This window comes from Prunus avium, chromosome 8, assembly GCF_965620075.1.
Source record: "Prunus avium chromosome 8, drPruAviu1.hap1.1, whole genome shotgun sequence".
NCBI classification, from domain to species: domain Eukaryota; kingdom Viridiplantae; phylum Streptophyta; class Magnoliopsida; order Rosales; family Rosaceae; genus Prunus; species Prunus avium.
Window position 1 is genome coordinate 25971456 of NC_142291.1, and position 25428 is coordinate 25996883.

Consider the following 25428-nt stretch of genomic DNA (forward strand, 5'->3'; position numbering starts at 1 on the left):
TTACAATACTAAGGACCCAATTTACCTTTCGAATGTTCCCATTTACCCTAATATTGTACTACATGTCTTTATCTTTGTAAATTACGATATTACAAGATTAAGGATGCATTTTACAATCATATGGAACATAACTGTCCAAAACCAAGTAAAACAAGACCTTAATATAGTAAACGTTTGTGTTTACACGTATAAGGACTCAATTTACTTTCCTAATGTCCCTAGTTACCTTAATATTGTACTAGACGTCCTTCTCTTTGTAAATTACGATATTATTAGATTAAGGATGAGTTGTACTAGACATCCTTCTCTTTATATGTTTATTGTGTTATTTAATTATAAATTAAATAGATGTTTACAAACTATTAACACAGGACAAAAATTGCATGTTTTTCACCAAAAAAAAATTATTAAATTTGGGGTTACAAAACTATTTCGAATGGGAAGTGAAATCCTATGGAAAACGAAGCCAAACATTAAGAAAATAGGCATGCATGCATGTTTGCAATTTCAAACATACGGTTTGTCAATTGCATTATACTTGTCCAATTTCCTACACATTGTTTGTCAAATGCATTATGCTTGTTCAATTTCCAACTCACTGTTTCTCAATTGAGTTATTTCCTTTTCCTCCTAGGTGAGCCAATCTATCAGTGCCCTTTCCATCTTATGGTCACTTCCTTTCAAATTAACTCATTCAATCCATTCACATACAACAATAGACGATCATATTTGACATCATTATAGAATAAGTTTGTAGCATCAAACAAGTTACATAAGTTCAAATCTACCACAAAATATATAATCTCACTTATGAACGTATACCACAAAGACAAAATACTCATAATACAATTTATGTTTTCTTCCTTAGCCTTAGCCTCTTACTAATAGGGCGTGGTTCTGGTTCCGGCAAAGAGGTCTTGCGTTTTTGTGGTGATGCTTTGCCTTTCCCTTTAATTGCAGCTGCTTTTTCTTTGGAATGCACCGCCCCTCCTTTAAATTTTGTTTTCACCACAGCTCCTTTTCCCTTTGTGTTAGGGGGTGGTGACTTGGTTGTGGTCTCCTCCACTAATACCTCATCTTCCTCGTCCTCCTGGTCATTTTCCGGGTCATTTTCGTCCTCGTCCCCGTTTTCCTCGACCTCCTCATCCTCCTCACCATCCTCGCAAGTGCACATTGTAAACAATAGCGCACATATTGAAAAATAGTAAAGGGTGCAAGTAAAGGATCTTGCCCACAAAGATTGGTTGTTAACGTTGTAAAATGGATCCATAAACATGTAAGTTACACGATTTAGGTAGTGATTTACAAGTTTTTGTACCACGATTACAATGTTAGGGTTCTCATAATCCTTAGCGTTGTAAATCCTTATTTTACAAGAATATAGATCCAAATTACAAAGAATAAGTAAGTCCGGACCATGAGGATGTAAATTGGGGTCCTTATTCTAGTAAAATTGGGGTCCTTCTCCAAAGTCTACCTTTACCTTATCATTGTAAGAGGGATCATTTCAATTGTAAATCAGGATATTATAACGCTATGGATAAGGAAGAACCTCAAACCTATAATCATGGTGCAAAAAATCATAAATGAGAACCCAAATCTTGTAATGTACGAGATTAAGGATCTCCGTTACGAGTTTTTGGAAAGCTTACGTCCAAAGCACTGTAATACGAGTCCTTAATGTTATAAACCATTGTATTTACAAGAATAAGTACCAATTTTACATCTCCAAGGTCCACAATTACCTTAACCATGTAATAGAGATCCATTCTATTGTAATTTATGACATTACAAGTTTATGGATACACTTTACAAGTTTATGGAACATGGAGGTCCAAAACATTTACTTCTCTAAGGTCCCCCCTTACATTAACATTATAAGAGAGATCATTTCTAATGTAAATTATAGTATTTCAAGATTATGGATTATAAAGAACCTCAAAGTTGTAATTTATTTATTTATTCAGTATGCACTTACCATTACTTTTTTGACAACTGCTTTATGGTATGCAATTACCTTAGCCTGTTTGGCAATTGCATTACGGTATGCAATTACCGTCGCCTGTTTGGCAATTACATTACGGTATGCAATTACCATTGCCTGTTTGACAATTGTATATACAGTATGTGAAATATGTTCAAATTTCTCCAAAGCCTTTGTACTTGGTTGTATAAAATGGGTCATTCAGGGTTGTAATCTTGGTGCAAAAATGCGTAAATTGGAACTCAAATCTTGTAATCCATGAGATTAATGATCCATTTTACATGTTTATGGAACGCTTATATCCAAAAATTTGTAGTTTATGAATGCACTTTATAAGTTTATGGAACTTTGACGTCCAAGTAATTGTAAAAAGGGTCTTTGATATTGTAAACCGTTGTGTTTACAAGAATAAGGACCACATTTACTTCTCCAATGTCCATCCTTACCTCAAAGAAACAAAAGTGTTAGTTCATAGAACACTAACTAATGCTTTGGTTTGTTTAGAAACAAACAAGAGCTTTTGTTTGAATTTTTTTTTTTGAAGTGTCAAAATTATATTTTTCTATGCATACACAATGCTAATGGGACGATTGTTTCAATTGGCACATAAACTATGATATAACAGTCAAATTTACTTTAAAAGCTTATTCTCAATGGTACTATATCCTCATCAAAGCTAACATAAGCTTCATTCATGTAATTGAAAGTATTGTTCAATACATTCACTTTACATAACCAATAATTATAAATCTAAAATCTCAAGTCATTATGTATATAATAAAAAAAATACAATCTCCAGATACAATGAAAATATTACAAATTCAAGTAGCCAAATAAATAGACTCCAAAATAGTATATATTAGTCTTGTACTTGGCCTAATTCTTTACCCCAACTTGAAAAACAATCACAAAGCTATAAATAAAATGAATGGGAAACATAAAGCAATGTGTTAATATGAAAACAATTACAAAGTCATCATTGTAAACAAAAAAAGAACAAACCTGCAACATAATTAACTTGAATAACATAAAGTAATATGCCAATTTGGGGTAGAGATTTGTTCTTTTTTTTTTTCTTTTTTTTCTTTTTTGGATTGTATAACGATCATCAATCTTATAGGCTTTGAATATCCAACAAAAAGTGCAAAGAAAGCAACCAAAAGTTGAGACCAGCTTCAACCATTATCTCCAAGGCCATGTACAATTGCCACTCAGGCAGTCTGTTTTCGCAACTTGACATGGCTGTAGAATAACAACAATAGAAATAGAAAGAAAAGAAAAGAAAACTGAACTGCAATTCACTACAGAAAGAAAAAGACTAGGACTTTCCCTCGTCACTCTTGTCTTCAATTCTGCCCCATGCCTTAAGTCAAGCTCATACTTCCTTTATTTTGCGACAACATAGCCGACTTATGTTGCCAATTGACAAACATGCACTATGTAATTGTTAATCCTTTATTTATTTATTTATTTATTTATAAAGAAACAAATATGTTAAAACAATAAAATTTAGTGCTTTTAACCATTCTAATCACACAAAACCTAAGGAAAATATTATTAAAAATATATATAAATATTAACATATCAATTAACTTTTACTTTCATTGCAAGTGTTAATATCTTAGTCACAAGTAAATAACAAACATTGATGAACATGCGGTAATTGAAATGCAATTGAATTTACAAAATCCAATTGGCAGACAGAAAGCAGGTAATTGAATATATGAAATCTAATTTCTCTGGGCATATATGAAGCAAATCCTACAAAATTCTCACCCAATAACAAAGATTTTTCTTTTTCGATAACAAAAATATCAGATTAGCAGAAAGTCAACACCTTTTTTTCTTTTCAAAACCATGTATACAAACAGCAAGCTAAAAAAACCTTAGCAAAACATTAAGAAATAATTTTCTTTTCTTCTTTTGGTGTAAACCAAATATTTCATAATTGAAAAATACATAAGAAATCTTACTTTTTTGTCATTACATAAGCAATTTTACTAAGTTGTTAATTATTCTCGTAGTCCTTTGGGTTCAAGCACCAATAGAGGCTCTGCAACACCAGCACCCACCAACTTGTTAAATACAAAATCAATTATACTAATTCATATTAAGGGCTAATTAAAGAAAGTAATCTTGATGGAAGAGAAAGACATAAAATTGACCTCCCAAATGGTCCAATGGAACAAACTCTTTGGGGTTGCAATGGTGAGGGAGAGAGATACACGCTTATGATGTGGCATGAGGAATTGTGGCATGAGGAATTGTGGCTGAATGTGCGGTCAAATATAGTTCAGAAGAGCTTAAAACACAAAAAAAGGGGAAAAGAAAATACTCACAACCTACCTTTTCCAACAATAATCCATGATTAGAATAATGAGACAGGGTCAGATGACACTATTATGCGCAGCTCAGCTCAACTTTGCCTTTGCAATCAAATCAGCCCATGCTTTTGGGTAATTTCCTTTCCTTATAAACATACCAGGAATTGACAAAACATAACAAATTATGCTATAATTGTTATGAAAAATTCTAATTGTAACACATGCAGGTGTGATCTGAGGGTGTTAAGTGCTGCAAATGAATTTTTCAACACAATATTGAAGCATCATGGGCTAATGGATTGTTTCTCAGAAATCAACACCAACCCATGCATTATTGATGAACAAGGCAGGCTTAGAATCTTACCCTACCATGATTTCCACTCATCTTCTCATGGTTGTACCATTTGCCCTCCCAGCATGTGCAAGTTGATTAAACTAAACTAATTGCATATATTTAAGTACCCCAAAATCAAAATCACAAATTTAATTACACTGGTTTAGTATGTTTGTGGGGTTTCTTTTGTTACAGGGTCTAATAATGGAAAAGATTCAAGCTTCTGTTGCAACAGATGGGAAGAAACATAAACAGTTAATTTATGTTGGGGATGGAGCTCCTGATTTTTGTGCAGGTTTGAAGCTTGACGAAGGAGATTTTCTGATGCCAAGGAGGGATTTCCCTATCTAGGACTTAATTTATGCCAATCCATTGTTTACCAAGGCAAAAATTTACGAATGGAATGAGTGTGATGAGCTCTGGGCTGTCTTGCTCAACACAGTTAATACATTCTTCACTGAAATGGGGTTGTCTTGCTAAACTCAGATGGGGTTCTCTTGCTTTCATTCAAGTACTCAATCCTAATTTGAGGATTTTAAAGTGAGGTTGATCATAAGCTCACTAACCCTAACCCCAAATCAATTGATTAAAAGTTAGCTCCAAAACTGAAGAACCCTAAATTGACCCATAGAAGCATAACTAGAGAGAAAGAGGAAGGAAAAGACTCACCTGATGACAGATCGATTTCCAGAGCACAGAGAATGATGAAGCGAATAGATAGAGACGGAGAGTGAGAGCAAGAGGGAGCGAGAGCGAGAGAGTGACTTCAAGATCGACAAATTGATATCCAATAGTTGCCGTTGTTCGAACCAAGAAGCCCAACTGAAGAAGAGAGAGCAACAATGGAACAAAGACTGACAGCGCCAAGAAGAAGAAGAGAGAGGGGAGTCGCAGGAGTCTCTGAGCATTCTTGCTTTCGTTTTGTTATTGTTTCAGATTTCTTTATTTTCTATTGTTTTTGTTTTGGTTTTCTTTTACCTGGAGCAACCCATTTAACCGGTCACTTACTATCAACGGTGTAGATTACCCCACATCCCACAATAGCTTATCCAATGGTCTATAATAGTGGCGCATCCATGCGCAGGGCGCACCGTAGAATTTTCCTAATTTCCACTTCGGATGGTGGAAGTTCCCTCTGAACTTTCTCAATTGAGAGCTGCAGTGTGTTATCTGACTTCTTTGTCATTGAGTGTGGCTTAATACAAGCCTCGGTGGCCATGACCCACTACAATTTAATAGTAGGTGGTACACATGAATCGAGACCTTTTTACCTTTTCAGTTAAAATCTTACACGGAATGGGTCCATTGAATGGGTCCATTGAGCCTTATCCCATCAAACTTTTGGTGTGTTTTTCTCTCTTAATTTAGGAAAATTCTACAGTCCTTTGGTGTATGGGTACACCAAAGGATATGGGCCCTTAGATTGAGATTAGTGGGATATGGACTAATCTACACCCTTGGTATGGAAAACCGGGAAACCTGGTATTAGAGGTAAAGAGATTTATTAAACATTAAAATATGTTACAGTCCAATTGGCAAATCGATACCCATCAATTGCCACAGTCATTGACGTTGTAATCACGGTGCAAAAGCTCATAAATTCAAACCCAAATTTTGTAATCTACAAAATTAAGGATAGGCTTTACAATGTTATGGAACGTCTATGTGCCAAACATTTTAATATGATTCCTTAATGTCATCAATCCTGGTTTTTACAAATACTATGAACAATTTTACTTTTTTAAGGTCCAACCAAACGTTAATTTTGTAATCGACATCATTTTCATTGTAAATTAGGCTATTACAATATTATGAACTAGAGTAAATCTTATTCTTGTAATTACGGTGCAAAAGCTCATAAATTTGAATCCAAATCTTGTAATCTACAATATTAAGGATAGACTTTACAATGTGACAGAACGTTTAGGTGCCAAACATTGTAATATGAGTCCTTAATATTGTAAACCCATGTTATTACAAGATTATGAATAAAATTTAAAATGTTAGAGAACTTTCATGTGCCAAACATTTTAATATGAATCCTTAAGGTTGTAAACCATTGTTTTTACAAGCTTAGGGATAACCTTTACAATCTTATGGAACTCTAAGGTCCCAAAAACTGTAAACTGAGTCATAATATTGTAAATTCTAGTTTAAAAGAATAATGAACAATTTTACTTGTTTAAGGTCAAACCAAACCTTAATATTGTAATGGACATCATTTTCATTGTAAATTAGACTATCAATCAGTCATCGTTTGCAAAGTGGAATGGCAATTGCAAAGTGGACCTTGGAGAAGGACAATTGGTCCTTATGCTTGTAATTGTAAATACAAGGGTTACAACATTAAGGATCACATTTACACTATTATGGACATAGACCTCAATAATCTTGTAAACCATATCCTTAACTTTGTAATATAGTTCTTATTTTTAAAATTTTATTTTACAAATGCTATTGGATATGCAATTAGATATACTGGGTGAAAATAATAATATGTCAACTCATACGCCTATTGACAAATAGAGATGTTGTAATTACATGATCCTTATGCAATTGCAGTTGTATAACCGGTAACCAAATTTTAAAAAAAATTTGGTGCATCAGTGCACCTGGTGCACTATAAGCGTTGCCCTTAATTTATAGGGAATTTGTAAGTTCCAAATTTCTGAATTCAAGCTCTCGATGGTGAATTAAGAATGAGCTGTGGTGCTTACCAATGTGACTACGTAGGAGAGAGGGTAGCAGCATATAACTTAATGGGGAATAATTCCATGTGTAGATACAATTTTTGCAACACACGTTTGTCACTCAAATAGTTAAGAGCCTTCATCGATATACCCAATGTGTGTATTCAATTTTGTACTCCCCTAAAATACAGCTTTGTACAAAATAGAAACATACAAAATTTGTTAAGTTTCAGTTTTGGAATAGGCTCTTAAGTTCCTTGGGCCATAATGTAATCAACCAATACGACAGATTTTGGGTCCCCTTTTTTACAAATGAATGAAAGAGAGGATCCAATACTTGAGAAAAGAAAAGAAAAAGGACAAAAGAGTAGGTGATAAATTCTTTTCAAAAAGATGAAGGTGCTTGGGTTTTTCGTAGTGACTGATGAAGTTGCTTGGGGGTTTCCTAGACAGTACTTGTCATCTGACAGAAACACTCTTGCATATATAAATCATGTTCTTCAATACGTCCAATATTGGGCTAAAACAAGATATCCAACAAAACAATACAAGAAAACAGCTTTTTCATTTCAATATTCATTTTTTATTTTTTAAATTTTATTGAAATTAACAGTATTATGTTGGGGGTTAAGTGTATAGACACTTGTCAAAAAATTATATAAGAAACACCAAAGGACATGAAAAATGAGGACAACGGATCCGTCCAATACAGATATACATGCAGAGTTGCTTTAGTTGACTTAGGGCTCTTCAATGGGCCGGGCGGGCCCCCATAAGCCCATGAGCCCGCGGGCCAAATGATGAGGCCTAAGTTGACTGTTGACAGAGGGGTTTTTAAAACATTCTAATAAGTTTAGGGGAAAGGTGAGTCAAATTAACTTTTACCTTTTCAGTTAAAATCTTACACGGAATGGGTCCATTGAGCCTTATCCCATCAAACTTTTGGTGTGTTTTTCTCTCTTAATTTAGGAAAATTCTACGGTCCTTTGGTGTATGGGTACACCAAAGGATATGGGCCCTTAGATTGAGATTAGTGGGATATGGACTAATCTACACCCTTGGTATGGAAAACCGGGAAACCTGGTATTAGAGGGAAAGAGGTTTATTAAACATTAAAATATGTTACAGTCCAATTGGCAAATCGATACCCATCAATTGCCACAGTCATTGACGTTGTAATCACGGTGCAAAAGCTCATAAATTCAAACCCAAATTTTGTAATCTACAAAATTAAGGATAAGCTTTACAATGTTATGGAACGTCTATGTGCCAAACATTTTAATATGATTCCTTTATGTCATCAATCCTGGTTTTTACAAATACTATGAACAATTTTACTTTTTTAAGGTCCAACCAAACGTTAATTTTGTAATCGACATCATTTTCATTGTAAATTAGGCTATTACAATATTATGGACTAGAGTAAATCTTATTCTTGTAATTACGGTGCAAAAGCTCATAAATTCGAATCCAAATCTTGTAATCTACAATATTAAGAATAGACTTTGCAATGTGACAAAACGTTTAGGTGCCAAACATTGTAATATGAGTCCTTAATATTGTAAACCTGTTGATGCTCAAAATGGTTGGGCCAAGATTGAGTCCAACTTAGTGATGAGGTGTGATGGATGATGAGTGAAGGTTTGGACCTTCTGCGTGTATGTGAGGACTTAGCCAGTTTATGAATATACAAAAGACAAGATATATGTGGTTCACCCTTAATGAATGGGCTACGTCCACAGAGAAGATGTTCTCATTATGATATTGTTTACATTTGTACAAGGGGATTAGACCCAAAGATAAATGGAAGAAGGCCTAGGGTCTAAGGTACAAAGTTTGGAGTCTGGAGCCCAGGGGTCAAGTCCCCGGGTCTGGAGACCCAGGACTCGAAGGCCAGACTAACAGGAGAGTCCTGAAGAGGGAGCCCAGCTCAGTTTCCAATCCCCTCTTAAGTGGAGAGTGGTATGCTTTTATAGGTGAGAGGGAGTCTTCACTTCTTGTAGATTTCCGATGTGGGACTCCTCTTGCTTTGCTTAGAGTTTCTTCTAGTTGCTTGGTCAGTTATGGTGTCAACAGTAGTCCCCCAAGTTCGCGAGTAAGAAGGTACTTCTTGCTTGGGGATTTGTAATCTTAAGTGCACTGGCCGAGCAACACCGTAGTTTGTCTTCCAAGTCGTATAGTGCACTATCCCCAGTCCCCCAAGTCCCCGGGTAAGAAGAACTTTGGAGGGAGAGAAGTTGCAACAAAAAACCAAAGTGGTTTGGAGGGAGAGAAGGTTTTTTTTTTTTTTTTTTTGGGCTAGGTCAGCCAAAAATTGGCAAGTCCCCATTTTACCTTCTGCATGCTTCCTGCCGTTCGGCAGTTTTTTTTTTTTTTTTTTTTTTTTTTTTTTTGGAGGGCTAGGTCAGCCAAGTAGCTAGCCAAGTGGGCATTTTCACTTCCCAAATTCCTTCTGCATGTTGCCTACCGTTCGGCAGGTGCAATTTTTTTTTTTTTTTTTTTTTTTTTTTTTTTGTGGGTTGGCTGGAACCAAGGAGCCAAGTCCTCCTCAAGTTGATTCTGCATGACACCTTCGGCAGGTTCAAATTTTTTTTTTTTTTTTTTTTTTTTTTTGGAGGGCTAGGTCAGCCAAGTGGGCATTTTCACTTCCCAAATTCCTTCTGCATGTTGCCTACCGTTCGGCAGGTGCAATTTTTTTTTTTTTTTTTTTTTTTTTTTTTTTTTTTGGTGGCTAGGTCAGCCAAATAGCTAGCCAAGTGGGCAATTTCACTTCCCAAATTCCTTCTACATGTTGCCTACCGTTCGGCAGGTGCAAAATTTTTTTGTTTTTTTTTTTTGTTTTTGTTTTTTTTTTTTGTGGCTAGGTCAGCCAAGTAGCTAGCCAAGTGGGCAATTTCACTTCCCAAATTCCTTCTGCATGTTGCCTACCGTTCGGCAGGTGCAAAATTTTTTTTTTTTTTTTTTTTTTTTTTTTTGTGGCTAGGTCAGCCAAGTAGCTAGCCAAGTGGGCATTTTCACTTCCCAAATTCCTTCTGCATGTTGCCTACCGTTCGGCAGGTGCAATTTTTTTTTTTTTTTTTTTTTTTTTTTTTTTTTTGGTGGCTGGGTCAGCCATTTGCTTCGGTAAAGGAGCAAAGCTTGAGGGTTTAGCTTCCTTGCCGAACGGTAGGGAGCGTGGAGAGAAAAATAGAGTCCCACACGGGCTTGGCTTTTGAGGCTTCAGCATGGAATTGGGCCCAACATCAAGAGCTGGCCTCTTAATGTTTCAACAGGAGAGCCGGGCACTTTAGGAAGAGCCGGGTCATGTGGGTTTAGCCTGGGCATTTAGCAAGGGCTGGGCCGCAATGGTTTTGGCAAGGAGTCTAGTTATAGTTTGGGCTGGCATGAGTGTCCAGAGGCTGGGAGTTTTGGAATTTGGAAGGAGGCTAGGCTTCGCAAGGAGCTAAGCTGCATATTTGGCTAGGCCTGAGTGTTGGGCTAGCCGGGGGACCAAGGTGCCGATCAGTAAGGGCCATCTATGGCTTTTATTGAGCCTGTTTTGCTCAAGATAGGGCTAGGCAAGGGCTAGGCCTAAGTACTCAGCTTGGCCTTAGGAGTTTGTTTTGGAGCTGAGCCTTCGGAAGGGGGCTAGGTCCCTTGGATACTGACATAATTTTGGAGTTGGGATGGCGAAGGCGATACAAAGCTTTGCATGTTGCAAGGTAATGTTCCTAGGCTCGGGGTGCCGAATGTGGGCTTAGGCATGGGGGGTGCTGAAGGCATGTTGCAAGAGATGGGTTTAGGCACGGGGGTGCCGAAGGCAAAGGGGATGCTAAAGGCACAAGGGTGCCGAAGGCAGAGTGGTTTGCCAAACGCACAAGCTCGCATGTCACAAGGCATTGTGCCTAGGCACGGGGGTGCCGAAGGTGAGCTTAGGCATGGGGGCGCCGAAGGTGAGCTTAGGCACGGGGGTGCCAAAGGTGGGCTTAGGCACGGGGGTGCCAAAGGTGGGCTTAGGCACGGGGGTGCCAAAGGTGGGCTTAGGCACGGGGGTGCCAAAGGTGGGCTTAGGCAAAGGGGTGCCGAAGGTGAAGCTAGGCACGAGGGTGCCGAAGGCAAATGAGATGCCAAAGGTGACACAAAGCTTGCATGTGGCAAGGCAATGTGCCTAGGCACGGGGGTGCCGAAGGTGAGCTTAGGCATGGGGGTGCCGAAGGTGAGCTTAGGCATGGGGGCGCCGAGGGTGAGCTTAGGCACAGGGGTGCCAAAGGTGGGCTTAGGCAAAGGGGTGCCGAAGGTGAGCTTAGGCATGGGGGCGCCGAGGGTGAGCTTAGGCACAGGGGTGCCAAAGGTGGGCTTAGGCAAAGGGGTGCCGAAGGTGAGCTTAGGCAAAGGGATGCCAAAGCTTGGATGTTGCAAAGCATGGAGGTGCCAAAGGTGGGCCTAGGCACGGGGGTGCCGAAGGCGAAACAAGCTTGCATGTGGCAAGGGGAAGAGCTAGGCACGAGGATGCCGAAGGCACAAGACTTGCATGTCGCAATATAAAATGCCGAAGGGCATAGGGTGCCGAAGGTGCCAAGCTTGCATGTCGCAAGAGGAAGTGGCTAGGCACGAGGGTGCCGAAGGCATGAGACTTGCTTGTCGCAATATAAAATGCCGGAGGGCATGGGGTGCCGAAGGTGCCAAGCTTGCATGTCGCAAGAGGAAGTGGCTAGGCACGAGGGTGCCGAAGGCATAAGACTTGCTTGTCGCAATAATGCCGGAGGGCATGGGGTGCCGAAGGTGCTAAGCTTGCATGTCGCAAGAGGAAGTAGCTGGGCATGAGGATGCCGAAGGCATAAGACTTGCATGTCGCAATAATGCCAGAGGGCATGGGGTGCCGAAGGTGCCAAGCTTGCATGTCGCAAGAGGAAGTGGCTGGGCATGAGGATGCCGAAGGCATAAGACTTGCATGTCGCAATAATGCCAGAGGGCATGGGGTGCCGAAGGTGCCAAGCTTGCATGTCGCAAGAGGAAGTGGCTAGGCACGAGGGTGCCGAAGGCATAAGACTTGCTTGTCGCAATAATGCCGGAGGGCATGGGGTGCCGAAGGTGCTAAGCTTGCATGTCGCAAGAGGAAGTAGCTGGGCATGAGGATGCCGAAGGCATAAGACTTGCATGTCGCAATAATGCCAGAGGGCATGGGGTGCCGAAGGTGCCAAGCTTGCATGTCGCAAGAGGAAGTGGCTGGGCATGAGGATGCCGAAGGCATAAGACTTGCATGTCGCAATAATGCCAGAGGGCATGGGGTGCCGAAGGTGCCAAGCTTGCATGTCGCAAGAGGAAGTGGCTGGGCATGAGGATGCCGAAGGCATAAGACTTGCATGTCGCAATAATGCCAGAGGGCATGGGGTGCCGAAGGTGCCAAGCTTGCATGTCGCAAGAGGAAGTGGCTAGGCACGAGGGTGCCGAAGGCATAAGACTTGCATGTCGCAAACTGTTGATGCTCAAAATGGTTGGGCCAAGATTGAGTCCAACTTAGTGATGAGGTGTGATGGATGATGAGTGAAGGTTTGGACCTTCTGCGTGTATGTGAGGACTTAGCCAGTTTATGAATATACAAAAGACAAGATATATGTGGTTCACCCTTAATGAATGGGCTACGTCCACAGAGAAGATGTTCTCATTATGATATTGTTTACATTTGTACAAGGGGATTAGACCCAAAGATAAATGGAAGAAGGCCTAGGGTCTAAGGTACAAAGTTTGGAGTCTGGAGCCCAGGGGTCAAGTCCCCGGGTCTGGAGACCCAGGACTCGAAGGCCAGACTAACAGGAGAGTCCTGAAGAGGGAGCCCAGCTCAGTTTCCAATCCCCTCTTAAGTGGAGAGTGGTATGCTTTTATAGGTGAGAGGGAGTCTTCACTTCTTGTAGATTTCCGATGTGGGACTCCTCTTGCTTTGCTTAGAGTTTCTTCTAGTTGCTTGGTCAGTTATGGTGTCAACAAAACCCATGTTATTACAAGATTATGGATAAAATTTAAAATATTAGAGAACTCTCATGTGCCAAACATTTTAATATGATTCCTTGAGGTTGTAAACCGTTGTTTTTACAAGCTTAATTAGGGATAACCTTTACAATTGTATAGAACCCTAAGGTCCGAAAAATTGTAATCCTTAATGTTGTAAACCTCTGTTATTACAAGATTATGGATAAAATTTAAAATGTTAGAGAACTCTCACGTGCCAAACATTTTAATATGATTCCTTAAGGTTGCAAACCATTTTTTTTACAAGCTTGGGGATAACCTTTATAATTGTATGGTACTCTAAGGTCCCAAAAACTGTAACATGAGTCCTTAATGTTGTAAATCTTTGTTATTACAAGATTATGGATAAAATTTAAAATGTTAGAGAACTTTCATGTGCCAAACATTTTAATATGAATCCTTAAGGTTGTAAACATTGTTTTTACAAGCTTAGGGATAACCTTTACAATCTTAAGGAACTCTAAGGTCCCCAAAACTGTAACATGAGTCATAATATTGTAAATTCTAGTTTACAAGAATAATGAACAATTTTACTTGTTTAAGGTCAAACCAAACCTTAATATTGTAATGGACGTCATTTTCATTGCAAATTAGACTATTACAATTTTATGGATTAAAGTGAACCTTAACATTGTAATCACAGTGCAAGAACTTGTAAATGCAAACCTAAATCTTGTAATCTACAAGATTAACAATAGACTTCTCAATTGTATGGAATGTTTATGTTTCAAACGTTGTAATATGAGTCCTCAATATTGTATACCCTTGTCATTACAAGATTATGGATAAAATTTACAATGTTAAGGAATGCTCAGAGATAGTTTGGCAATTGCCAATCAGTCAGTCATCGTTTGCAAAGTGGAATGGCAATTGCAAAGTGGACCTTGGAGAAGGACAATTGGTCCTTATGCTTGTAATTGTAAATACAAGGGCTACAACATTAAGGATCACGTTTACACTATTATGGACATAGACCCAGTGGCGGACCTGTGTAGGTGCAAGGAGGTGCACTTGCACCTTCGATCACCGGAAAACTCCATTACAGTTGCTGGATTGCACCTCTGCTCATGCACATAACCTGTTCGATGAAATGCGCAAGTGAACTTGCGCTGCTGGGCTACTGCGCGCAGCGCACGACCTCTTTTTTTTTTTTTTTTTAATGAAGCCTGGCCAAAACGACGTCGTTTTGGACCAAGGTTTTTAAAAATTAAAAAAAAAACAAAACAAAAACAGAAACAGCTGGGCCATTTCGTGGGCTTCTATAGGGTTTTAGTTGGGTATTTATTATTCTTACTGAATTGGGTTTTTGTAATTCCTCATTTAATTGGGTTTTTGTATTCCAATTAAAACCCAATTAAGTTTTCTTTTTTCAATTGGGTTTTGAGAATTCCTTATTTAAGTGGGATTGTGAATTCTCTTTATAAAGGACTAATTTAACATCACCCAATTTCATCAAAGTGTGTATGCATCACAAGAATCCTACGTTTTTCATCAAAGTGTGTACAATTATGGAACGATACTTTAAGATAAAGAGATTAAATCCTCCTTCAAATAAGTTCAAATCCTCTTTCAAATAATCCGTCTAGTTCCAACTCTCCTTCAAATATTCCGTCTAGCAATAAGGGTAATTATGTGGTAGGTTAATTGTAATGTTTTTTTTTTTTCAATTAATTATGAATAACATTAGTATTGTTTAAATTATAAGGATGTTTAGTTGTTTTTTTTTTTTTTTTGAGCTCTTAACTTTTAAAATTTGCACCTCCGCTGAAAATTTCCTGGGTCCGCCGCTGCATAGACCTCCATAATCTTGTAAACCATATCCTTAACTTTGTAATATAGTTCTTATTTTTAAAATTTTATTTTACAAATGCTATTGGACATGCAATTAGATATACTGGTGAAAATAATAATATGTCAACTCATACGCCAATTGACAAACAGAGATGTTGTAATTGCATGATCCTTATGCAATTGCAGTTGTTGTGGAAATTAGACAACTTGTATAACCGGTAACCAAATTTTTAAAAAAAATTGGGTGCATTAGTGCACCTGGTGCACTATAAGTGTTGCCCTTAATTTATAGGGAATTTGTAAGTTCCAAATTTCTGAATTCAAGCTCTCAATGGTGAATTAAGAATGAGCTATGGTGCTTGCTTACCAATGTGACTACGTAGGAGAGAGGGTAGCAGCATATAACTCAACGGGGAATAATTCCATGTGTAAACACAATTTTTGCAATACACGTTTGTCGCTCAAATAGTTAAGAGCCTTCATCGATATACCCAATGTGTGTATTCAATTTTGTACCTCTCTAAAATACAGCTTTGTACAAAATAGAAACATACAAAATTTGATAAGTTTCAGTTTTGGAATAGGCTCTTAAGTTCCTTGGGCCATAATGTAATCAGCCAATACGACAGATTTTGGGTCCCCTTTTTTACAAATGAATGAAAGAGAGGACCCAATACTTGAGAAAAGAAAAGAAAAAGGACGAAAGAGTAGGAACTAAATGCTAGTGAGAAAATGGGGAAGAATCAGATAAATTCTTTTCAAAAAGATGAAGGTGCTTGGGTTTTTTCTAGTGACTGATGAAGTTGCTTGGGGGTTTCCTAGACAATACTTGTCATCTGACAGAAACACTCTTGCGTATATAAATCATGTTCTTCAATACGTCCAATATTGGGCTAAAACAAGATATCCAACAAAACAATACAAGAAAACAGCTTTTTCATTTCAATATTCATTTTTTATTTTTTAAATTTTATTGAAATTAACAGTATTATGTTGGGGGTTAAGTGTATAGACACTTGTCAAAAAATTATATGAGAAACACCAAAGGACATGAAAAATGAGGACAACGGATCCGTCCAATACAGATATACATGCAGAGTTGCTTTAGTTGACTTAGGGCTCGTCAATGGGCCGGGCGGGCTCCCATAAGCCCATGAGCCTGCGGGCCAAATGATGAGGCCTAAGTTGACTGTTGACAGAGGGGTTTTTAAAACATTCTAATAAGTTTAGGGGAAAGGTGAGTCAAATTAACTTTTAAAGGGCAAAGTAAGACATAGGATTTATTTTTGGGAGATTCACTATTAAACCCAATATAGGAGCCCAAATTATAAAAATACCCTATATGAAATGAACTTTAGAAACACACCCAAAGCCCATTTACAACATAACAAAAAGTCTTTTAACTTCTTTTAAATTACAAAACTACCATTGATTTCTCAAAACAAACTCAACCCCAAAACATATAAAAAAGCCCAAAATACTCAATAGGACATCAAAGTAATTTAATAATCGAAATTAAATTCAATATGGCCAATTGTCATTTTTTGGGTTCTTTTTGGGTTTGTTTATAGAAATTAAATGGTGTAGGCTTTATTTATAGTTTTAGTGCTAAGAATGGGTATTTGACTAAATATCTCTTTATTTTATTTTTTGAATAAGACATAGGATAATTTAAGGAGTATGAGGATAATTAAGCCTCCTTGATGAAAATAAGGTAGCGTTAAAGTATTAGCAAAAGAAAAAAAAAAGTTGGTGGGTGGAAATATTGAGCAAAGAGAAGAAGATGAAAAGAGAGAAACAAATATCTATATCTCCAATTCTCCACCATGAAGCAATCAAGAAAAGTACGTACTTGGATGAAAGACCTTGACTTTGAGTGTGAACCACGTATTAGCTGGCTTTTGAAAGTCCCTCAAAGCTAACTATTCCCATAATCTCAGCCTTGTTTTGTTTTGCTGTTGTTGCTGCTAGAAAATGGAAGCAGCAGCAAGCATAGTTTTATCCCCTGCTTTGCAAGTGATCTTTGACAGATTGGCATCCCCAGCCCTAGAAAAGCTTGCTGATATATGGGGTGTCAAGGACAACTTCCACAGCCTACGAGATGCCTTGATGAGGACTCAAGCTATTCTTCAAGAAGCAGAGGAGCAACAAATAACCAACAAATATGTGAGGCTTTGGTTGTCAAACCTCAAGAATGCTGCTTCTGATGCTGAGGACCTTCTGGACTTTTTTATCCCTCGCAAAAGCGTCATCCAATTACAAAAGGCTCTGAAAAGATTATTAGAAAACCCAGTGAGTTCTTTAACTGCAGTTTTCGGTTTTCCAATTACAAAAGGCTCTGATGCTGAAAAAATTAAAAAGGCACTCCACAGATTAGAAAAGACGATAAATGAGGGACTCTCGACATTTAATTTTAGCAAGCCAAAGATATATGGAGATCGACGACCTGGCACGAGGGAGTCTGTCTCTTGCGTCGACTACTCAAATATATATGGAAGAGATAATGAGAAAGAGCAGTTAGTCAAACTGTTACTATCTTCTGAAACATCCCAGGATGGATATGCAACTTGTATTCCAATAACTGGTATTGGAGGAATTGGCAAGACCACTCTTGCTCAGTTGGCATATCATGATGAGAGGGTCTCCCAACACTTCGACTCTAGAATGTGGATTTTTGTTTCTCAGGATTTCAATGTCAAGAAGATTATGAAGGCAGCCATTGAGCTTGCAACAGAGGATAAATGCAAGTCATCGGAGATGGAACTGCTTCAGTCTCGGCTTTCGAAATTGCTGCAGAAGAAAAGATATCTGATCGTGTTGGATGATGTTTGGACAGAAGACCAGGATGATTGGGACAAACTAAGACCTTTGTTTACTGCGGGTCTTAATGGATGCAAAATAATCGTCACTACCCGCAGTCAAAAAATTCCATTAATGATAAACTTCCCACATTCACCACAGTTTGTTTTGAACGGTTTGACGGATGATGATTGCTGGTCTTTGTTCAAGCACGGGGCATTTGGACGAGAAGAAGAAGAAGTGAAGTATCCAAATCTTACACGGATTGGAAAGGAAATTATCAAAAAAGTTGGAGGTATGCCATTAGCTGCGAAAAGTTTGGGAAGCTCAATGCGGCCGAAAAGAGAAGAAAGACAGTGGTTATTTATGCGAGATTGTGAACTTTGGGAATTAGATGAAAGCCATCATAAATTTTTCCCTGCCCTGATGTTGAGTTTACCATCACATCTTAGACAATGCTTTGCATTCTGCTCATTATTTCCCAAAAATTATGAGTTCAAGAAGCAGAAGTTAATTCATCTATGGATGGCAGAAGGCTTCATTCCAGAAGAGGGAAGCAAGCGACCTGAAGACATTGGTGACGAATACTTTTCCGAATTGTTGTGGATATCTTTCTTGCAAGAAGTACGGCTACATGAAGGTGGAGAAACAATTGGATACAAGATGAATGATATCATTTATGATCTTGCACGATATGTTGCAGGAAAAGAATATGTGGTACTTGAACAGGGTTCGCCAAAAAATTGGTCACCAGCAGAGATTCGCCACGCATCTGTTGTTTATAGATATGGTGCAATTACAATTCCAGAAACTCTATATGAAGCAAAACATTTGCGAAATCTCTTATTGATCGGCGATTCTGGCAGGTTAGAGAACGGAGATAAAATTTATTCAAGTTTTCAATACTTGCGTGTGCTAGATCTCAACAACTGTGATGTTGTTGATCTGCCAGAACGCTTGGGTGGCTTGAAATGTTTGAGGTATCTTGACTTGTCTTACACGCGCATCTCCAAGTTACCTGTAAACATAACTTATCTCTTTTTTTTGCAGACCTTAAACCTAATTTGTTGTCATAATCTTAAATCTTTGCCATTTTTTGGAAGCTTTACCAGCTTAAGACATCTTAACTTAAGTGGATGTGTAAGTTTGACATATATGCCTTATGGTATTGGAAGCTTATGTCAACTTCAGACATTGCCACTTTATGTCGCGTCGAAGCGATCACATATAGGGGGTCTACATCGTCTACAGAATTCTTTGGGGAATCTCCATCTGCTGTTGGGTTTAGATCTTTATGGGGAGTTGAATATTACTCTCTTGGGGAATATTACTCGCTTGGCAAATATTACTCACTTGGTGAATACACATGGTGAACTTTTGAATAAGAAGAAAAATCTTGAGTCATTGGGATTATACTGGGGTCTTGTTCTGCAATTTAAAGATTCGTTCGCCAAACCACCTAAAGCCCCAGCTGAAGTAGGTGTCTCAGGATCACATACAGCGCTGCAAGCTGAAAAACTTATTGAAGGCCTGCAACCACATGAAAATCTAAAAAATCTAGTTATAAATGGGTACCCAGGAACCAAATTTCCTGATTGGGCTCTCCCAAATCTTGTCGCTGCTGATTTCACCAATTGTAGAAGTTGTAAATATCTTCCAGCCCTTGGGAATCTTCTGCTACTTAAGACACTCTCTCTGCATGGAATGGATGGGGTGAAGAAAATTGGTAGAGAGTTCTATGGTGACGGTATAGACATATGGTTTCCATCACTCGAAGAACTATCAATAAGTGATTTTTCAAACTTGAAAGAGTGGTCAAGTACAAATGATGGAAATGCATTCCATAGATTGAAGAAATTAGCTGTAAAGAGTTGCCCCAAGTTAGGACATATACCGTTACCTCAGTCCCTTCAACATTTGGAGCTGCAGGATTGTAATCCTACGATGGTGCTCATAGCAGATTTACGTTTGCTATCTGTTCTTATTCTTGACAAAATTCCAGACCTAGTGTCTCTCCCGGAAGGGCTCTTCGCATCAGCTAGTCTGTCTTCCATTAAGATTTTGTCTTGCCCCAAGCTTCATTCAATGCCTTTGGAGATGCAAAACCTTAGTTCTCTGAAATCTTTGACCATTCGTTGGTGTGAAGAGCTGTCCTCTCTGCCACAAAGTTTACAGAATCTCACAGCTCTGGAGTCACTGGAGATTAGTAACTGTAACTGTCTAATATCCCTGCCAGATTGTGGAATTGGAGGTTTGGGCTCGCTTCGAACCTTGTCCATTGAAAACTGCAGTAACCTGACTTCTCTGTCCTTGAGTTTGGAACTGCTCACATTGCTTGAGCACCTGACCATCATGTACTGTCCAAATCTTGGTTCTTTTCCAGCAGGTGTGCAACACCTCTCCTCCCTTCGAAGTTTGATCATTCTGAGCTGTCCTTGGTTTGATTCTCTGCCAGAAGGATTGCAAAAAGTCAGGACCCTGCACTGCTTGGAAATTAGTAGCTGCCCCAATCTAACAGCTTTGCCAGAATGGTTTAAGGATCTTCATTCTCTTAGATCTTTGACCATATATGATTGTCCTAATTTGACACTACTGCCACTGGGTTTCAATCTTCTCACTAAACTCCAGCACCTCTCTATTCAAGAATGTCCTGAGCTTCAGGAAAGATGCATACAAGGTAGCCATGAGGATTGGTTGAAAATAGCCCATGTCCCGCATAAGTACATTGGACCGCCTCAGGTAAAGCGGCCTCGCAAAGAGAGCACATCGGGAAGCTCTTATGTCCAAGCATCTTTTCAGTAAGAAACTTCTATTTCATTGTCATCAACAAGCTATTATCATTATGGTAAGTCATTCCTCTTGGTGTTGTGGTGTGCTTTTTTATTTAATCTTTATAGGGGATTTATGAATTTCTATGTGGGAGAACACATAGAAAGCAACACTCCGATTTTGTATTGTATTTCTTGGGCAGAATCCTCTGATTTTGTATTGTATGGATATCATGTTAATTAAATTCCTGTGTTTTCGTCTGAGAATAAAAAGCAACGCTCCGTATAGATGTTGCTGATTGATACTTTTGTTTCGAAATGAGAACATTGTAGATATATGACTCTTTCAATATTAAAAAAAGCATAAAAAAGCAACCTTGTATAATTAGTTCAAAAGTGTTACTTGTCTCTGTAAGTTGATGAAAGGAATTTTCTTTTGTGGTTTTGCTGCTGCAGGCCGCATGGGTTGGATGTTTTGGGGAGGGAGATAGTGGCCATATGGGAAGGTTTATTGATGATAGGCTTTTTGGGTTTGAATCTTTTTTTATTTGCAACTGCCTCCCAAGAAGCTGTTTCAATGCTTAATGGCAGAATGGATTGGTGGAGCAACATTGGCAGTGTGGTGGAAGATATTAGACGGTTGGTGGTCGACATGTATGTGACGGATATATGTTCTGTGTCAACCTTGAAAGGGCAATAGTGTGGTGCATGCTCTTAATCAATTTGGCTTGAAGGAAGGCTCCAGTTTTGTTTGGACGGCACCACCTTGGTTGGACTCTTTTCTAGGGAAAGATAGGGATGTGGGGTAGGGTGTTTTTTGTGTATTTTTTGTGGAGGTGTTGTGGTACTCTTTTTCCTTGTCAAGATTTTCCTCCTTGTGGGGATTTTTTTATGGCAAAAGTTTTAACGAGGCCCTTGTTTTTGCCCTCCTATACGTTTTCCTAGTTGAATGAAATTCTCCATTTTGATTAAAAAAATAAATTTTACTTTGTCTTTCTTAATTTTGATTCTGTTTATTTTTTATTTTTTATTTATTTAAATAAAGTTTTAGTCATATCGCGTTGTTGTATTGTAGATTTTTGCTTGATAGTTGCCATTTGATTGCCCATACAACAGCTCTCTTTGCTCGACAGCCATCACTTGTTTAGCCCTAGACTATTACATAGCTGTGTCACTTGTTCTTTTTTCACGATCCTCACTCATAGCTTGGGATTTAGGGCAGAGACCAAAACCCCAGAGCTAAACTAGCTCTAAAACGACGATTTTAAACATTAATCAACCGTAAATTATATAAGGCATAGTCTCCGAAACCATAAGAAATCCAACACTAGTAAGCTCTAGTAACTCATAATAAAACTTAAAGATTTCTGAAGAAAAAGAAAAGCAATGTAATTGTATCAGGGCTAGAAATGAAAACCCCACTTAGAAGTTTTCAATAGTTCTTTTTGTTTTTTAATAAAAAAAAACTTGAAGGTGCTTGGGTTTTCCTAGTAGTCACTGATGAAGGTCCTTGTGGTTTTCCTGCTCAAAAAGTGTAAGAAGGAAGTTGTATTGCTCCTTCTCTCTTTTTTTAGTCACTGGCTCCATGATTCTGCCGCAAGAACGATAGTGTAAAACACAAATATACTAAACAAAAGAGTTCAATGTAATCTAATCAAAATGCCAAACAATCCCATGCCAAAGTTCTTACATTATCTACAACCTCTTCTATAAACAAAACCAGAGCAGCTTTTCTTTGCTAGCTTTCTGACTTGAGAGAATTGTGGCATTACAAATGCTCTTGGCTTCCAAAATGGATCTAGTAACACCCACAACAAGGACATACATAAAGTTTTCTATAAACAAACTTTCTTCCTTTTACATCTTACCATCCCTGAACCCCGAATGACAATTGTGGCAGTAGAAATCATCTTGCTACGGCTTACCATTCCTCCTGCTACTTTTGATTGCTCAGCTCCATGATGAAGAAAAATGAACATTTTCTTCAAATTTTGAGAATGCTCCAGGATATACTGGGCAAATTCAATTTCATTAGACCCAGTGCAAGGCTCTATGGTTACCTCCTTTAGCTGACAAACAAAAGCAAGGTTTTGCAATTTCCAGTATCCCATACCAAAGCCAGACTGGAAATCAAGGCATATATATTTATTGAAAAAGACAAACCAGATTAGTTTATTTTTTGACAAGAATTTAAAAGTAACTGACTCTAGAAATTACTATAAGAAAATGGGGAGCATTTTTGCTTACCACTTTAACCATAGGTGTACCCTCACCACCATCCTCAATGCTTGACACGTGTCCATAGGTGTAATCATGATTCCATAAATACAAAGCAAAAGTTAACTATGGTTATGTCTATGGACACGTGTCAAGCATTGAGGATGGTGGTGAGGGTACACCTATAGTTAAAGTGGTGAGCAAAAATGCACCCTAAGAAAATGTGTGCAAGAGGGAGATCAGTGGGCAACATTGACTTACACTTACTACAGATTTGGCGTCCCCTCCGTCAAGGCTGGTCTTTATGTATAGACTATTCAAATTAGTCATTCCTCTAACAAGAGAGACCATTGCTGGGACAAGGTCATCTTTCAAGCTACTACAATGAATACCCAATTTACGAATATTATCCAATGGTGCTGACATGGAACCTTCCTTGAATGCCTGCAAATTTATCAAGAAAGATTCATAAATAGAAAGAAGGCATGAAGCTACACTCTCTGACAAATAAAATATGTACATGGAATTTAAACAGAACTTGCAGCATAAATAAGAAATCGCATTATTCCAACAGCTAATGTCAACCTTTCAAACGATTTCAAATTCCTACAAAATATAAAGGTGTTGAGGATAGTGTCAATTTTACCTTCATGGTCTCCTCGTTTATGATAAGAACCTTCGCCCAGCGTACACTATGAAGAAACTCAAAAACTTTATCAAATTTATTTCTCCGAGACGCCAAAAAAATCTCTACTTTTTCCAAACCCGTTAATTTCCCCAGATTCAGACTATTGTTCAAAACGCCTTCCCATTTCAAATATTTCAGATTTGGAGCAAAACTATTCACCTCTATGCTGCGTGTTCGCGCATAGTAATCATTAAAGCTTATATCAATACTTTCAAGTTTCTGACCAGAGACGTTCAGATGAATAGGGTTAGGATCATTGATCCAAACAAGAAGGGATTCTAAAGACGAACTTTCAATAGAGATTATTTGTATTCCTCGAATCCAAATAAGCTGTAATTCCTTCATGAATTTGCAGGAACGTGAGATCCATTTGAAAAACCTCTCATCCACTATTGTAACTTTTTCCAGTTTTAAGTAACAGAGATTACTGGAAAAGGATACAGACGGGGCTTCAAGAATCATCCAAGACAAATGCACTGATAGCGACCGCAAAGACTCAGAAAGAAAAACGCAAGATGGAAGCGCAAGAAATTCACATGCCAAACGGAGATCAAGCACTTCAACATTGCACCTTACCGCATTAACAATCCAGGTGATCACCCGAAAACGATCATCAGAAAACTTGCTCGCTGGTTCAGACCAAAAGCAGCTCCAATTAATGCTGAAGATCTGCATCCTATGATCACCACGATAACACAAGTACCTATCCAAAGAGCTCATCAACTTCGCTATCTTCTGGTTGGTTACTCCACGTGGCTTGCAACTTGAATATTCAAAACTCACGACCGGAGCTGATAGATAAAATTGCCTGCATCTTTTCGACAAGGCGCCCACTCGAGTGAGATCTTTGAAAGAGAGGAAGGAAAGAATCCGATGAGCAACTTCGTCGGGAAGATTGCTAAATCTGTCTATTGTATTTTCAGCACAATTAGCATCTTCAGCTCCATAACTTGCAGATGCCCCTAACTTACGCTTGCGCACCATGACTAACAGAAACCTTTCAAAAAGAAAATACATGCATCAATCGAACTTGAAATGAGGGATTTAGCAAAATAGCCTGTTATATAAACAATCACTTACAGGTGGTGGTGGTGGCTGAATCAGATTTTGTCTCCGGTAATGCCGTTGGCTTCTGAAGTTACAGGCACAAACCCAATACAGAAACCTAAACACTGGAGTTGCAGAGGCGCGGCGGAGCAAAGAAGAAGACGATCTAAAACATAAACGCTGCTAAAATGTTTCAGGCAAAATGATGACGTATGGTACAGTTGTTATTTTTAAAGAGTCGAGCCAAACGCTGGCGTTTCATCTTTATAGTTTTTTTTTAGGACAAAGGTGTGGTGGTAGCTCACCTCATTCCTTAACCATGAGGTTGGGGGTTCGATCCTCGCCCATGGGAATGGAGCGCATTTCGTGGCCAGCCATTTACCTCCATTGGGAGAGCTCCCGCGGCGAAAGGGATTAGTCATTGCTGTCGGCGGTGGATACCCTTGGGTCTCACCTAAAAAAAAGTTGTTTAGTTTAAGTCATAAAGCTGCACGGTGTCATTTCCTCCATTACTCCACACATTAAACTTTCAATTTAATTGCGCCAGCCTAATTGTCAATTTTTCCTTTCAACTATTTTTTTTAGGGAGCTTCACTAATATACCCAAAATGGGAGCTGAAATTATAAAAAAACCCCATATGAAAATCACTTCATAAACATACCCAAAACCCATTTATTAAATAAAAAATTAGTATTGAAGTTCCAATATATTACAAGAACTGCCATTATCAAGCCCAACAGAAAAAAAACTCAAAAAGCACCCAAAACAACCCCAGCCCA

At 38.4% G+C, this 25428-nt stretch overlaps 2 protein-coding genes and 1 long non-coding RNA gene across 5 annotated transcripts in view; 2 read left to right on the forward strand and 1 right to left on the reverse strand.

The window, feature by feature from the left end:
* The window catches only part of LOC148292401 (uncharacterized), a 44942-nt gene extending 20846 nt beyond the window's left edge, over window positions 1–24096 (forward strand). The window contains exon 2 of the long non-coding RNA XR_015826302.1: window positions 23957–24096. This is a non-coding gene — a long non-coding RNA (uncharacterized LOC148292401). The remainder of the gene's footprint in view (window positions 1–23956) is intronic.
* LOC110746669 (putative disease resistance protein RGA1) lies at window positions 16773–21839 on the forward strand. 3 transcript variants are annotated; one of them, XR_015826297.1, is made up of 2 exons: window positions 16773–21501; window positions 21772–21839. XR_015826297.1 is itself a non-coding variant. In XM_021946911.2 (2 exons), the coding sequence occupies exon 1, from the start codon at window positions 17104–17106 to the stop codon at window positions 20728–20730; it is 3627 nt and encodes a 1208-aa protein (XP_021802603.2). In that variant the 5' UTR covers window positions 16773–17103; the 3' UTR covers window positions 20731–20773; window positions 21152–21692. The 3 variants fall into 3 exon arrangements, 1 of the variants encoding a protein (XP_021802603.2); XR_015826298.1 differs by having other exon boundaries at window positions 21813–21839; XM_021946911.2 differs by lacking the exon at window positions 21772–21839 and having other exon boundaries at window positions 16773–20773; window positions 21152–21692.
* Window positions 22306–24848, reverse strand: LOC110774134 (F-box/LRR-repeat protein 13-like). Its single transcript, XM_088245466.1, has 4 exons — window positions 24682–24848; window positions 23560–24598; window positions 23175–23357; window positions 22306–22819 (listed from the first exon to the last, which is right to left on the reverse strand). The coding sequence occupies exons 2-4, from the start codon at window positions 24583–24585 to the stop codon at window positions 22532–22534; spliced, it is 1497 nt and encodes a 498-aa protein (XP_088101592.1). The 5' UTR covers window positions 24586–24598; window positions 24682–24848; the 3' UTR covers window positions 22306–22531.
* Window positions 24849–25428: the final 580 nt, after the last annotated feature.